This window comes from Canis lupus, chromosome 27 (genome assembly GCF_048164855.1).
Source record: "Canis lupus baileyi chromosome 27, mCanLup2.hap1, whole genome shotgun sequence".
NCBI classification, from domain to species: Eukaryota; Metazoa; Chordata; class Mammalia; order Carnivora; family Canidae; genus Canis; species Canis lupus.
In genome coordinates, this window is record NC_132864.1 from 34317335 (window position 1) to 34333053 (window position 15719).

General features: G+C 48.1%; 1 pseudogene and 1 gene segment (V, D, J or C); both read left to right on the forward strand.

Moving 5' to 3' along the window:
* The first annotated feature begins 2667 nt into the window (after positions 1–2667).
* On the forward strand, positions 2668–3164 carry LOC140619022 (large ribosomal subunit protein uL11-like; annotated as a pseudogene).
* Positions 3165–8262: 5098 nt separating this feature from the next.
* On the forward strand, positions 8263–8822 carry LOC140619023 (immunoglobulin lambda variable 1-40-like). The segment is given in 2 exon segments: positions 8263–8360; positions 8452–8822. Coding segments are annotated over 2 exon segments (429 nt in total).
* The last annotated feature ends 6897 nt before the right edge of the window (positions 8823–15719 follow it).

Sequence of the window (15719 nt, forward strand, 5' to 3'; positions counted from 1 at the left end):
TATTAATTTGAGTGTTTTCTCTCTTCTTTTTAATAAGGCTGACTAATGGTTTATCTATCTCATTAATTCTTTTAAAGAACCATCTCCTGGTTTTTTTTAATCTATTCAACAGTTCTTCTGGTCTCTATTTCATTGAGTTCTGCTATAATCTTTATTAATTTCTTCTTCTTCTGGATGTAGGATCTATCTGCTCTTTTTTCTCCAGCTCCTTTCGGTACAAGGTTAACTTTTGTACTTGAGTTCTTTCCAGTTTTTGGATGGATGCTTGTATTGCGATGCATTTCCCCCTCTGGAGTCCTTTTGCTGTATCCCAAAGATTTTGAAAGGTTGTATCTTCATTCTCATCAGTTTCCATGAATCTTTTTAATTCTTCCCTAATTTCCTGGTTGACCCTTTCTTTTTGTAGCAGGTTGGTCCTTAACCTCCATGTGTTTGTAATCCTTTCAAACTTCTTGTGTTTTAGTTCTAGTTTCAAAGCATTATGGTCTGAAAATATGCAGGGGACATTCTCAATTTTAGTATTGATTAAGATCTGATTTATGACCCATTATGTGGTCTATTCTGGAGAACATTCCATGTGCACTTGAGAAGAATGTGTATTCAGTTGCATTTGGATGTAAAGTTCTATAAATAGCTGTGAAATCCATCTGGTCCAGTGTATCATTTAAAGCTCTTGTGTCTTTGGAGATGTTGTACTTAGAATATGTGTCGATTCTAGAAAGCGTTGTGTTCAAGACACCAAGTATAAGTGATTTATTATCTAAGTATGTCTTAACTTTGGTTGTTAATTGATTGATATACTTGGCAGCTCTCACATTCGGGGCATAAATATGCATGATATTTAAGTCCTCTTGTTGGATATATCCTTTAAGTATGATATCGTGTCCCTCTTCCTCTCTTACTACAGTCTTTGGAATAAACTTTAGTTTATTTGATAAAGGATGGCAACCCCTGCTTTTTTTGAGGATCATTTGAATGGTAAATGGTTCTCCAACCTTTCTTTTCAGGCTGCAGGTGTCCTTATGTCTACAATGAGTCTCTTGTAGACAGCAAATAGATGTGTCCTGCTTTTTTATCTAGTCTGAATCCCTGCGCCTTTTGATGGGGTCATTAAGCCCATTCACGTTCAGGGTTACTATTGAAATATATGAATTTAGTGTCATCATGATGCTTATTCAGTCCCTGTTTTTGTGGAATGTTCCCTTGGACTTCCTCTTTCTTTTACAGAGTCCCCCTTAATATTTCTTGCAGAGCTGGTTTGGTGGTCACATATTCTTTCAGGTCCTGCCTATCTTGGAAGCTCTTTATCTCTCCTTCTATTCTGAGTGTGAGTCTTGCTGGATAAAGTATTCTTGGCTGCATGTTCTTCTCATATAGGACCCTGAATATATCCTGCCAGCCCTTTCTGGCTTGCCCGGTCTCTGTGGAAAGGTCTTCTGTTAATCTAATACTTCTCCCCATAAAGTTTAGGGATTTCTTATTTCTTGCTGCTTTAAGGATTTTTCCTTTATCTTTGGAATTTGCAAGTTTCCCTATTGAATGTCGAGGTGTTGAATTTTTATTTTATTTTTTTGATTTTAGGGGGAATCTTTCTATCTCCTGGATCTGAATGCCTGTTTCCCTCCCAATGTTAGGGAAGTTCTCATCTACGTTTTGTTCAAAGACACCTTCTGCTCCTCTATCCTTTTCGTCACCCTCTGGAACCCCAATTAAACGTAGATTTTTCCTGTTGAGGCTGTCATTTATTTCCCTTAACCTTTCCTCATGATCTTTTTATTGGTTTTCTCTTTTTTCCTCAACTTCCTTCCTTGGCATCAGCTTGTCTTCTATGTCATTCACTTGTTCTTCTACGTCGTTAACCCTTGTTGTTAGGACCTCCAGTTTGGATTGCATCTCATTTAATTGATTTTTAATTTCGGCCTGATTAAATCTAAATTCTGCAGTCATGTAGTCTCTTGAATACTTTATGCTTTTATTTCCAGAGCCACTACTAGCTTTATAATTGTGGTTCTGAATTGGCTTTCTGACGTCGAATTGTAATACAAATTCTGTAATTTGGCGAGAAAATGAGTGAAAATATCAGTGAGGGTGACAAAACATGAGAGATACCTAACTCTGGGAAATGAACAAGGGGTAGTGGAAGGGATTTGGGCAGGGGTTTGAGTTGACTTGGTGATTGGCACTGAGGGGGGTATTTCAGATGAGCACTGGGTGTTATGCTATATGGTGGCAAATTGAACTCCAATAAAAAAATTTTAAAAAAATACAAATTCTGTAACTCTGTGGGAGAGAGTACTGTTTCTGATTCTTTTGTGGTGAGTTCTTCCTTCTAGTCATTTTGCTCAGTGCAGAGTGGCTAAAATCAAGTTATACTGGAAAATGGAATGGAAAAAAAATAAGGTATAACAAATAAAGAACAAAAAACCATACCAAAACAAACCAAACCAAACAGAAACAAACAAACAAAAAAACAAAAAACAAAACAAAACAAGGAGGGGTATCCCCTGTTCTGTATACTGGAAGTCCCCTGATTTCCCCTGTTGTTTCCAGCACTGCTTGGTCAAGAACTTACTCTTCTGCTTTTGGCTTTAGGCTCAGAGGAGGCAAAGGTGCAACTGTCTTTGGTCCTCCTGAATCCAGGGTCATCCAACACCAGCTGCCTCCACTATGCCGCCTAAGTTCGATTCCAATGAGATCAACGTCATGTTCTTGAGGTGCACCGGTGGCGAGGTCGGTGCCATGTCTGCCCTGGCCCTGAAGATCGACTGCCGGGTCTGTCTCCAAAAAAGGTTGGTTATGACATCGTCAAGACAGCCGGTTATTGGAAGGGTCTAAGGATTACAGTGAAACTGATCATTCAGAACAGACAGGCCCAGATTGAAGTGATACCTTCTGCCTCTGTCCTGATTATCAAAGCCCTCAAGGAACCACCAAGAGACAGAAAGCAGCAGAAAAACATTAACCACAGTGGAAATATCACTTTTGATGAGTTTGTCAATATTGCCTGACAGACGTGACATCGATCTCTAGCCAGAGAACTCTCTGGAACCATTAAAGAGATCCTGGGCACTGCCCGGTCTGTGGGCTGCAATGTTGGTTGTCGTAACCCTCATGACATCATAGATGACATCAATAGTTATGCAGTGGAATGCCCAGCGAGGTGACTACAAAGAAAAATATTTTAACAAAGGATCATTTGACAAAAAATAAAAAATAAAAAACTTGCTCTTCCCCTGTCCTTCTAGCTGGTTCTAGGGGAGGGGCCTGTTGTGCTGACTCTCAGGTTTGTGCACTTGGGGAGCTGTCCTGCCCCCTGCCAGGTCGTCTCAGTGGGAGCTGTTTATCCTGTGAGGTCCCTCTTCCCCGGCAGCCCTGCTCTGTCCGTGGCACAAGGTGACACAAGGAACAATAGCAGTGGTGGTGGCCAGCTCCCCAGCCCTAGAGTCAGCTCCCGCAGTAACTACTGCAGCTCTCAGTCTGCAGGGGACTGGATGCTCTGGGGCGGGGCCCCTGACCTGCTCAGCTTGGGGCCCCCAGCGACAGGTGTCCTCGCTGTCCTGCCTGGGCCTTCCCACCTCCGCCTGTCCCGGGTGGAGGCCGGATCCTGGGCTGTGTCCCCGGCGCCCTGGGCTCCCAGGCCTGCACTGCTGGAATCGGGCTCACGGCCGTGCAGCCCCGTCTCTGCGGAGCCTCCGCCCGAGCCCCTCCGAGCTGCTTCCAGGCCACGGGCCATGCTGCAGCCCTTTAGAGAGCTCAGCCACAGGATGTGGGGCTCTCCCCTGGGCAGGGGCTTTTTCGTACCCACGGGAGCCTGAGGGCATCCCCGCCCTCCTGGGGTCATGCTCTGAATCCTTGTGGGCGCCTGTCCATCCGGGAAGTTTGGTGCAGCTCCTGCTCCTCCGACAGGGCTCTCCTGACCTGGGGGTGCTCGCTGCGGCCTCAGCCCAGCTCCTCAGGGCCCCTACCCTTGGATGCTTTTAGTTTCTTTATTTCTTTTTTTCCGTTTTCCTACCTTTATAGAAGTGTGAACTCTCCTCACCGTAGCATTCCAGCTGTTGTCTATTTATTTATTTATTTATTTATTTATTTATTTATTTATTTATTTTTTAATTTTTTTTAAATTTATTATGATAGTCACAGAGAGAGAGAGAGAGAGGCAGAGACACAGGCAGAGGGAGAAGCAGGCTCCATGCACCGGGAGCCCGATGTGGGATTCGATCCCGGGACTCCAGGATCGCGCCCTGGGCCAAAGGCAGGCGCTAAACCGCTGCGCCACCCAGGGATCCCCTGTTGTCTCTTTAAATCTCAGGCCGAATTCATAGATTTTCAGGATGATTTGAACGTTATCTGGGTAAGTTGGTGGGAACAGGTGACTTGGGGACACTACTCGTCCGCCGTCTTTGGTAGTACATATAATTTCCATATTTCAACACAATCCTACTGAGTGGATTCCACAGCAAAATATGTGAAAAAAATGAGGTTTGTCCATAAAAGAAAAGAATCTGTATAGGGAGACATGAATGATGGAGACAATGAATGAGGGTTTGAATATGTCCCTATAGTGTAGACTGTATTCTAATACAATATGGCCTGATGGGAGCCACACTAGTGCTCATCTGTGAACACACTTTGCTTCTCGGATTTGTCACTGATACACCAAATATGTTGGTACAAAACGAACAAGGAGTAATGGAAGAGGAGGTGGGTGGGGTAACGGGGTGACTGGGTGATGGCCAATGAGGGGGGCACTTGACAGATGAGCACTGGGTGTCATACTATATGTTGGCAAATAGAAGTCCAAAAAAAATACACAAAAATGACAAAAACAGGAGTTTAAAACACAAATACATTTCTGTGAGAACATGTGGAACTCATGTCTCTAATGCCCAAGAGATGGAACCCATTCTGAGAGTCAGACCTGGCCATGCCAATGGGGAGGGAACTGGTGAGCCCTGGAAACCAGCTGGGCTTTCAGGGCTTTGGGCCTTGCTGAGGTGAGTGCCCTGTGACCAGGAGGGGGCGCTGAGGGACTGCCCTGTGGTCCGTACAGGGCTGCTCTGTGAGGATCCTTCACTCAGGGTGCCTGGGCCTGTGTGCTGGTCCCTTGCTCCCTGATGAGAGCTCAGCAGCTGTGTCCTCTCAGGCCTGGACCCTGAGCAGGGACTTGTGTGTGGTGCCAGCTGATGCTTCCCCCCAGGGCTCTCCCAGGACTGAAGCCAACCCCATTCTCCTCAGTGTGTGGTGTGAGCAAAGCTCCAGGATCAGGGCCCAGGGAGGGGCTGGGCAGTGAGTGGGTGGAGCCTATGTGCATGGACAGCCCTTCTGGCAGAGGGGGGAGTAGAAGAGGAGGCGTGGGGCAGCCCAGCCCATGGAGGGGACCAGGGACTTTGTCACCCTGACTTGTGATCTTTAATGTTCATTCAACTCTGTCAGTGCACAGGTCAGGAGTGACCTCAGGGACACAGAGCCACTGTCAGCCTACGTCTGCTGGTCTAGCTTAGAGATTTGAGGAAATTCAGTCTGGCCTCTGATCCATCACCCGTGAATATGTCTGCAGGTTCCCCATCCCTGCCTGTGCTGACCCAGCCGCCCTCCCTCTCTGCATCCCTGGGATCAACAGCCAGACTCACCTGCACACTGAGCAGTGGCTGCAGCGGTAGCCATATGCTGGTTCCAGCAGCCAGGAGGCCTCCTGAGTACCTGCTGATGGTCTACTGAGACTCACCAGGGCCCCAGTGTCCCCAGCCACTACTCTGGCTGCAAAGACACCTCGGCCAATGCAGGTCACTCAGATAGCTGCGAAATTCATACAACAAGGGTCCTCATGGGGACTCATGGGCACCCCTTCAGATTTTCCTGCCTGCATGAACAGACCCATGATATAATCATAAGGTTAAAAAAAGAGACAAATGATTCTATAAAATGTTTCTAAATGTCTATTTAAATGAAAGACGAAGTCATTCTTTTTTTAAAAAAAGTTTTATTTATTTATTCATTAGACACATAGAGAGAGGCAGAGACAGAGTCAGAGGGTGAAGCAGGGCCCTTGCAGGGGGCCTGATGCAGGTCTTGGTCCCAGTACCCTGGAATAATGACCTGAGCCAAAGGTAGATGCTCAATCACTGAGCCACCAAGTGCAACTGCACTGAGATTTTCAATGCCACTTCCATCATTATTTTCCATGCAGTCCGCACAGATCTGTGAACAATATACTCGTAATTCCGCCTGTGTCTTCACAGTGACATCATCATTGAGTCTTAGTCAATGCACATTGAGAAGATTTTCTTAAAAAGAACATTCAGGACTGTGGGCTGATGAGATCGGTGAAGGATCTCAAGATGGCTGGGCGAAAACTTGCTCTAAAGACCATTGGGTAGCTTTTGTGGAAATCATACCCTGAAACCAGAAGGCCATTGCCAACTCCCTGAAATCCTGGAATGAGATGCTTACCTCCAGGTTGGCTACTCTTCCTGAGAAACCACCTGCTACCGACTGGGTTTACTACAAGGCCAATGTGGCAAAGGCTGGCTTGGTAGGTGACTTTGAGAAGAAGTTTAATGCCCTGAAGTTTCCTGTACCAGAGGATAAATACACTGTCCAGGTGGATGCTGAGGATATAGAAGATGTGAAAAGCTGTGCTGAGTTTTTATCCCTCTCAAAGGCCAGGATTGAAGAATATGAAAAAGAGCTGGAGATGATAAAGAACATCATTCCATTTGATCAGATGACCATTGAGGATCTGAATGAAGTCTTCCCAGAAACCAAATTAGACAAGAAGTATCCCTATTGATTTCACAAGCCAGTTGAAAATTTATAAACTTGAGTTGAGGAGAAAGCCCTGGTCCTCATATTATAAATGTTGGATATTAAAAATAATGATACGGAAAAAAAGAACATTCATCCAATTTATGTGTACAGTTGGTCTAGGGAGTGACCAATACGCAATCTCTTCCTCTGGATTCTTGCCAGAAATTCTCCAGCTGTCACATCTTCCTGCTAAAACACCCTGCAGGTCTGCCTCTTGTGCTCTGAGGTCAGTGGCACACAGACAACCTCAAATGGCAGGGCTCCTGCAGACCTGTGTCCATATGCGGGGAGGACAGACTCTAGGAAGGAGTTCTTGCCCAAGGGGTGGGGAGAACTAATGTTTAAAACAGGTGAAGGGATCCCTGGGTGGCGCAGCGGTTTAGCGCCTGCCTTTGGCCCAGGGCGCGATCTTGGAGACCCGGGATCAAATCCCACGTCAGGCTCCCAGTGCATGGAGTCTGCTTCTCCCTCTGCCTATGTCTCTGCCTCTCTCTCTCTCTCTCTCTCTGACAATCATAAATAAATTTTAAAAAATTAAAAAAAAAGGTGAAAACAGTGAAAGATGACAACGATGTTCAGTGTGTAACCTTTCCAGGAAAGCACACGAGGCCTTCCACACACAACCTGGAAAATCTAGCTCCCTGGGTCTTCAGTATTTCAGGAAATTGAGAGAAGGAGAGGGCTGCAACCAGGGTCATCATATAGGAGGAAGTTCTAAGCATCCTGTGCAGAGGAGGCCACTTGTACACGGCGACCCTTCATTCCACTGGATGTGACAGTGATGTCAGACAAATTGGTGTAGACACCACCTCAGTCCTGAGTGGCCCATGAAAATCCAAGGGATTTGTGGTAGAAACACAGAGATGGAGAGAGAGGCAGTGACATAGACAGAGGGAGAAGCAGGCTCCCTGCACAGAGCCTGATGGGGGGCTTGATCCCAGGACTCCAGGATCATACCCTGAGCCAAAGACAGACACTTAACCCCTGAGTGACCCAGGAGTCCCTCACACCAAGAAATGAGAGTGTAGCCTAAAATCTATGCCACATTCAGGGGAGACCACATGTGGGGAGACTCGTCCAGATCATAGGAGGAGAGTGGTCAGAGCTCTCGAGACAGGACCTGTGTCCCATGGCCAACTGATCCCCATGTCATGCAGGGTGAGGTGGTGTCAGGATGCCAGAACACAGTTGAGACTTATTTCTGAGGGCTCAGGCTGGATAAGAGCTGGGAACACCACCTGGCACTGACTGTGACCTCTGCTCAGGGCTCACAGCTGGGACCTCCTGAACCGCACACCAGCCCCAAGCCCCTCCTCTGCTCACCCCCCCTGATATGCTCAGGCAGAGGGAACTGACCCAGAACCAGGGAGGGGTCAGAGAGCCGGGGTCTCATTTGCATGGAAGAGCCCCTCCCTCTCTCAGAGGATGAAGAGGAGAAGGGAGAGATGAGGGGAGGCTCTGCTCAGCTGAGGGGCCACTGAAGACAGGATCCGTGATGACCTCCACCATGGGCTGGTCCCCTCTCATCCTCACCCTCTTCGCTCACTGCGCAGGTGACTGGATGTGGGACAGGGCGAGGGGCCCTGGGAGGACATATGCAATCCAGACTCCAGCATCACCCTGTCTATTCTCTCCTTCTTGCAGGGTCCTGGGCCCAGTCTGTGCTGACTCAGCCGGCCTCAGTGTCTGGGTCCCTGGGCCAGAGGGTCACCATCTCCTGCACTGGAAGCAGCTCCAATGTTGGTTATGGCTATTATGTGGGCTGGTACCAGCAGCTTCCAGGAACAGGCCCCAGAACCCTCATCTATCGTAGTAGTAGCCGACCCTCGAGGGTCCCTGATCGATTCTCTGGCTCCAGGTCAGGCAGCACAGCAACCCTGACCATCTCTGGGCTCCAGGCTGAGGATGAAGCCGATTATTACTGCTCATCCTATGACAGCAGTCTCAGTGGTGGCACAGTACTCCAGGCGTGTGGGGAAGTGAGACAAAAACCCACTTACCCATCTGCAAAGTGAGTGAGCGCCCCAGCAGCTGCCTGCTTAGGATTCCCCTGGGTTTCTGCTCATTCTTCAGTTGATGCCCTGAACACAGGTGCATCTTGGGGACCTCTTGGAAATGGCACCTGCTTCATCATCTCTGACCTCAGAGTATCTCAGAGTAGCCCATTGTGCACAGAGGGTGTCAAAGGAATGAGAAAGTTTTGCCTTTGGGATCAGGGACTGGTTCTTTTAGGCTAGAGTACATTCACTTGTCATCTTCTGATTTCTCAGTAAAAGAAACACTCTTAGGCCACGAAGCTATCATGGTCCTTCATCCCCATCCCTGTTCTGCTGATGCACATGTCAGCTTTTTTTACAGCTGGCAACATTATTGCCTTATCTTCAACCAGGTGATGATTTCTTCTTATTATTTGATGATTGCAAGGAACACATAAATCAATGCCACACTCAGAAATATAAAAGGTAAAAAAAAAAGCTTTCTAGAGAAAAATTCCCACGTGAATGTTTATGGAAACTTTATTCATAATTAGCACCCCTGAAAGCAATAAAAAATATACACACTGATTTTTTTACGAGCTTTTTATGAAATATCCAGACTTGAAGTAACGAAGATTTACTCCAACCTGATGTATAGTCGTAGAGTGTGATAGTAGTCAACATTTAAAGAAATAAGTCCTTAAGTTCAAAAACATGCATGAATATTAACTGCATATTTCTTCAGGATGAGATACCACCTCACACCAGTAAGAATGGGGAAAATTAACAAGGCAGGAAACAACAAATGTTGGAGAGGATGCGGAGAAAAGGGAACCCTCATACACTGTTGGTGGGAATGTGAACTGGTGCAGCCACTCTGGAAAACTGTGTGGAGGTTCCTCAAACAGTTAAAAATATACCTGCCCTACGACCCAGTAATTGCACTGTTGGGGATTTACCCCAAAGATACAAATGCAATGAAACGCCGGGACACCTGCACCCCAATGTTTATAGCAGCAATGGCCACGATAGCCAAACTGTGGAAGGAGCCTCGGTGTCCAACGAAAGATGAATGGATAAAGAAGATGTGGTTTATGTATACAATGGAATATTACTCAGCTATTAGAAGTGACAAATACCCACCATTTGCTTCAACGTGGATGGAACTGGAGGGTATTATGCTGAGTGAAGTAAGTCAGTCGGAGAAGGACAAACATTATATGTTCTCATTCATTTGGGGAATATAAATAATAGTGAAAGGGAATATAAGGAAGGGAGAAGATATGTGTGGGAAATATCAGAAAGGGAGACAGAACGTAAAGACTGCTAACTCTGGGAAATGAACTAGGGGTGGTAGAAGGGGAGGAGGGCGGGGGGTGGGAGTGAATGGGTGACGGGCACTGGGGGTTATTCTCTATGTTAGTAAATTGAACACCAATAAAAAATAAATTTAAAAAAATAAAGAAATAAGTTCTTAAGTTCAAAAACATGCATGAATATTAACTGCATATTTCTTCAGGATGAATAACACATAAAAGGCTAAATTCCACATCATGGGAATTTCATTGTAATTTGGAAGATGTGGGTATCTAGAGGTGGCAAGGAGGCCAGTGATTGACAGCAGGTTGAGGAAGGAGGAGGGGGAGTGTGTTAGGCGACTCTATTCGAGGTGATGTCACTCTCCTACATGGCACTGTGAAGGCAGCGGCACCCCAGTGCTGTGTTGTCACAGCTCAGTAAACTGTACCCCAGAGTGACAGCTCCTTCATGCAGGCAGAGAATGTCTTCTAGAAGGCTGGGGTCCATGACAGCTCACAGGGAATATCATCTCATCCACTTCTCCAAGGAGGTGTGACCCTTGTCCCCAAAGGGGGAGGACAGGAAGGTGGAGACCTCAGGGAGTGTGAACAGGAAATTTGAAAAGGGAGCAAGGAAACTGCACGTGAGCCCCTTAGGATGACAGAGTGTGTCCCCTGGGCTGAGGGCTCAGTCCTTGTCATGTGTCAGGGCCGGGCCTGGAATTGAACCGTAACGTCCAAGGTCATAGGTGATGGTAGACATCGTTGTCCCTTCAGGAACAGAAGGTCCTGTGTTGTGAGAGTCTCAACCTCTCCATAGCAAGTGTGGAGATCGGAGCCGCCCTTATGGTTCTGGAGACGATTGCCCTAGGACACTGGATACAGCTATAACACTGGATAGTTTGAAAACTAATGGTTGATTATTTATAAACCTGCAAATTACAGCACACACCTAGGGCCACAGACAGAGGTCATCGTAGAGACAGAGCGAGCTTGTATCCTCCCCCCCCCAGGAGAGTGGACAGAGGCTCAGGTGACAGAGGAGCTGGGGTGAGAGACAGAGACAGAGAGAGACAGAGACCAGGCCTCGAGGACCCACCTTGGAGTCCATGGGGGCAGCATCCCTGATGTCTTTGTCCATGTGCTCCCTGCCCTGGGGATGGTCCTGACCCCAAGCCTCACTCTAATCCTGGAGAAGCAGTGGAGCAGTGGGGACAGTAGGAGACAGTCTCCCGGAAGGAGCCACAGAAGGGGGTTCTGAGCCATTTGGAGTCATTAGGTGCAGCCTCAGGAGGGTGGGTGGGACCTGGGTGTGGCCTGTCCTCCATGCACAAGGTTTGGGGACCCACAGCACTGGAGGCAGAGGGCTCTGCTCTGCAATCCTCTTCCCTCATCTCAGCCAGTGTGGACCAGGACTGGGGCAGCAGGAGCCTGGAAGCCTGTCCCTCAGCTCCATGGGATGCTGTGCATCCCTTGCCTGAGTCTGGGCCCAGGTCCCACCTGCTGTCAGCCTCAGAAACCCTGAGCTCAGAGGGGTTACATTACAGGCACCAGGAGAGGACCTGGGAGTGGGGAGCAGTGACCAAGATGATACTTTCCTCCCTCTGGGGGCTGAAAGGTTGAGAAAGATCCCCAAGCTCTGCTGCCCTGTGGCTGGGATCCTGGGGCTGTGCATTTCAAGGCAGAGGTTGGGGTTCTCCACCCCATTTCTTCATGACCCCCATATCCCGGGCACTGCAGCCTGACCTTGGACATTCAGGTCGTGTTCCTCCATGACTCCTCATTCTGCTGGGCTGTAAAGGTCTGCAAACCCCCAACACATGGTCACTGGCCTCAACCCTCCTGGAACATTTTTATGTGGGAGACGAGGAGGGGCATATGTCTTATCATTGACACCTGGCTCACCTCTGGGGACCTGGAGCAGAGGGGAAGACTAACATCACCACACACTGCAGGGATGATGCAGGGAAGGCCCTCTGAGCCAGCCTGGACTGAGGGACGCTGCCTCCTGGACATCTGTCCCCTGTCCCGTACCCAGGGAAGGGGTCCAGGGTACCAATCTAGGCTCCTGTCCCCCTACACGACACATACACCACAGGGCCTGCTCACCAGGGCTGCATACCTGCCTCAGGCTATGGGCACTGATCCTGACGCTCAAGGTCAGGGTCTCCCATTTCTGAGCTAGGAATTCAGTGTTTGTGCTCCTTCCCTAGATCTTCTACTCCTACATGCTCAGAGAAGCCTCTCCCTACCTGAGGCTCCCCTGCAGTGACAGCAGCACTCTGAAGGGCCTGGCATAGCAGAGACCCCAGTTCACACAGTCCTCTTTCCCGCTTCCCTCCCCGCCTTCTCCTGGGACCACAGCCACCAGCATCCCCTCCGGCTGTGCTCCTGCTTCAGGTGCTCTGCCCTGACACCTGGTTATCTTCAGTCCTGCCCTGTTCTGTCCCCCCTCCTATCCCCCGGGGCCACAGGTTCACCAGGTGGTGATGCTTTTGTTAAATCACCACCTCCCATCATGGTTTGAAGATCTTTATGCATTGTTTTAATATTTTAATATTTTCTTCGATGACTCTTTGTGCAGAACACCGCCACTCCTCTCTTGAGATTAATATGAAAGGCCGTCCCAAGAGGAGCTCCCTAAATGTTCCATGGGTTAGGATAGGCTCAGTCTTTTGCAGGATTTATGTTTTGTAGACATTCCCTCCCTCACAGGAGTGCTTATTTTGTGAGGACTCTTCCCTCCATGTGGGAAGCTCTCAAATCACAGACGCTGTATCCATGTTCTTTACAGCAGACCATGCAGGGTGCTCCACCCAGTCCTTCAGGTCACTGGTGAGTGCTGGGATCACAGCTCTGGATGTTACCTTCAGGACACTGAGGACCCTGAAAGGGACATGTAATCAGCAAAGGGCAATGTGCATCCCCTGGGCCCTGCAAGGGGACCCTCCCACCTGGGGGAGCCCCCCTGACCTCACAGCTGGGCAGAGGCCGAGCTGCACTCTGGGTCCCTGGTGAGACCCAACAGCCTGGTTCCCTAAGGGCCTGGCAGAGTCTCCTGGGCAGGGTCTTGAGCGTTTCCCACAGATGCTCCCTCCATCTTTCCTATGTCCACTCTGAGCAGTCCCTGCCTTCAGCATCCTCTGTCCCCTGTTTTCCTGAATTACTGACCAGATGGAGTCAGAGAGAGACTGGAAGGGGTGACAATTTGCATAAAGTGCACTGTCATTTGCCGGGAGACTGTAGGGAGAATTAGACAAGCTTAACAGAGTGCAGCTCCATTCTTGGGACAGGGGATTTGTCAACATTGCCTGGACTCCTCTCCTCCTCCATTTCTTGTCTTTCTTCCCAGGAAGGGACATCATCTGTCTTCTGGGGGACCTTCCTCGATATTAACATCCCCTGGAAACTACCACCAAAAATTCCCCACCTCCTGGGAGTTTGTGTATCTACAGTTTCCCTGTCCCAGCCAGGGATGGCCCAGCTGTTCCCCCACCTCCCTCTGCATCTCCAGGAACAACAGCCAGACTCACATGAACCATGAGCAGTGGCTTCATTGTTGGCGGCTGCTACATATACTGGTTCCAACAGAAGCCAGGGAGTCCCCTTCCCCCCATATCTCCTGAGTTTCTACTCAGACTCAGATAAGCACCAGGGCTCAAAATCCCCAGCCCTGTTCTGGATCTGAAGACACCTCAGCCAAAGCAGCGCCTCTGCTCATCTCTGGGCTGCAGGGTGAGGATAAGAATGACTCTTACTCTACAATCTGGCTCAGTGGTCCTGGTCACAAGGGCACACACAGAAGAGGATGAGGGGCAACACCTCAGCCTGCCTATGGCCTTGGACTTTGTCTCCCAATTTAAGATAACTTGAATACACACTAATTTTCCTGGAAGTAGATTTTGGGTCACAATATCCTTCCTCCTAGTTTTCTATTTACACATTTCTGAAGACACAGAAGAAATAAAAACTGAGAAGAAATAGATACAGAAATATTGTTAGTGATCCAAATTGAAAAATTAGCCTCAGTGTCCATTGAAAGATGAATGGCTAAAGAAGCTGTGGTCTATGTATACAATGGAATATTCCTCAGCCATTAGAAATGGCAAATACCCACCATTTGCTTTGATGTGGATGGAACTGAAGGGTATTATGGTGAGTGAAGCAAGTCAACTAGAGAAGGAGAAACATGATATGATCTCATTCATTTGGGAATGTAAAATAGTAAATGGGGTTATAGGGGACAGGAGAGAAAATGAGTGGGAAATACCAGACAGGGAGACAGAACATGAGAGACTCCTAACTCTGGGAAACAAAAAAGTGGTGTTGAAAAGGGAGGTGGGTGGGGGTTTGGGGTGACTGGAGGACGGGCACTGAGGGGGGCAGTTCACAGGATGAGCACTGGGTGTTATTGTGGTATATGTTGGCAAATCGAACTCCAATAAAAAATACACAAATAAAAGAAAAATTAGATCCTGTTGTCATGGTGGTCCTTTTCTCTTCCCATAGAACGTCTACTTTTATTAATTTAATATTCAGAACAAATGACTATCCCAGCAGTTTGAAAGTCCTACTCAGGGTGGACTCTTCCCGTCCAGCTGTCAGAGCAGAAACCTCCTCTTCTCTACCAGGCCTCTGCTCTCAGAACAGGCCAAGGCTCATTGAATCCCAGGTATGAGACACTAGGCTGTGGGGATGCTGGGTGAGAACCAGGCCCAAGAGGAATTCATGGCCCATAGCTGTGGACTTGACCCTCAGTTGTGACATCAGAGTTGTGGTTAGGAATGGGGGTTTTGGGGTCCTGAAATGTTGTAAAAACGCTGACCCTGCTCCAGGGACACTGGTTGAAGTAGTCCTGTGGATGTAACTTCCTACAGCTGACACCACTCAGGACCATGGTCATCCTCTGGGGTCCTGTTCCTGATCCCCCAGTGCCTGCTTGTGGCCTCCTCTCCTCTGGTACACAGTGGAGCTTTGCAATAGTCCTGGGTGGAGGAGTATGGCTTGGATGTCTAGGGAGGAGGAATCTGATCATTTGATGCAAAACCCTTTGCCTGTGAGGCTGTTGTGAATGTAGAATTTACCTTTTGTGGAGTGAAGAGAAGCAAAATGGGAGTTAATATAGGACAAGCTCTCTGGCAGAAGCCCTGAGTTGTGAGCTAGCACAGCCTTGACTGAGCTTCCAGGCTACAGCCTGACTTTCTTCCACAGACTTTGTCAGCTTGTCCTCCTTGACAAGATACTCACAGGGTCTCAGATAAGGGGGGAGTGAGACAAATCTCTGGACCCAAGGATCTTGTCTCTGAACCCCCATTCAGGAAGAAACTTATCTGGAGAGACTGAGCAGGGTGGGCTCTGCTGCACGATGATCTATGCTTCCACAGGAAACAGAAACATTCCAGTAAAGCGCATAGACCAAGAGAAATTGGAACATTCCAGGAGACACAGACATATAATGTAAAAGAGCCCAAGGCACCTCCCCTCTCAATATGGAGAAGATGAACAGGATGAAACACCGTGCTCCACCTGAACGTGCAGACTCCAAACATTCTTCCACACTCAGTTCTATCATCTCATTCTGTAGAGTGTGACCTTGTGTCACTACTGTTATATCCACAGGGGATACACTGACCATAAC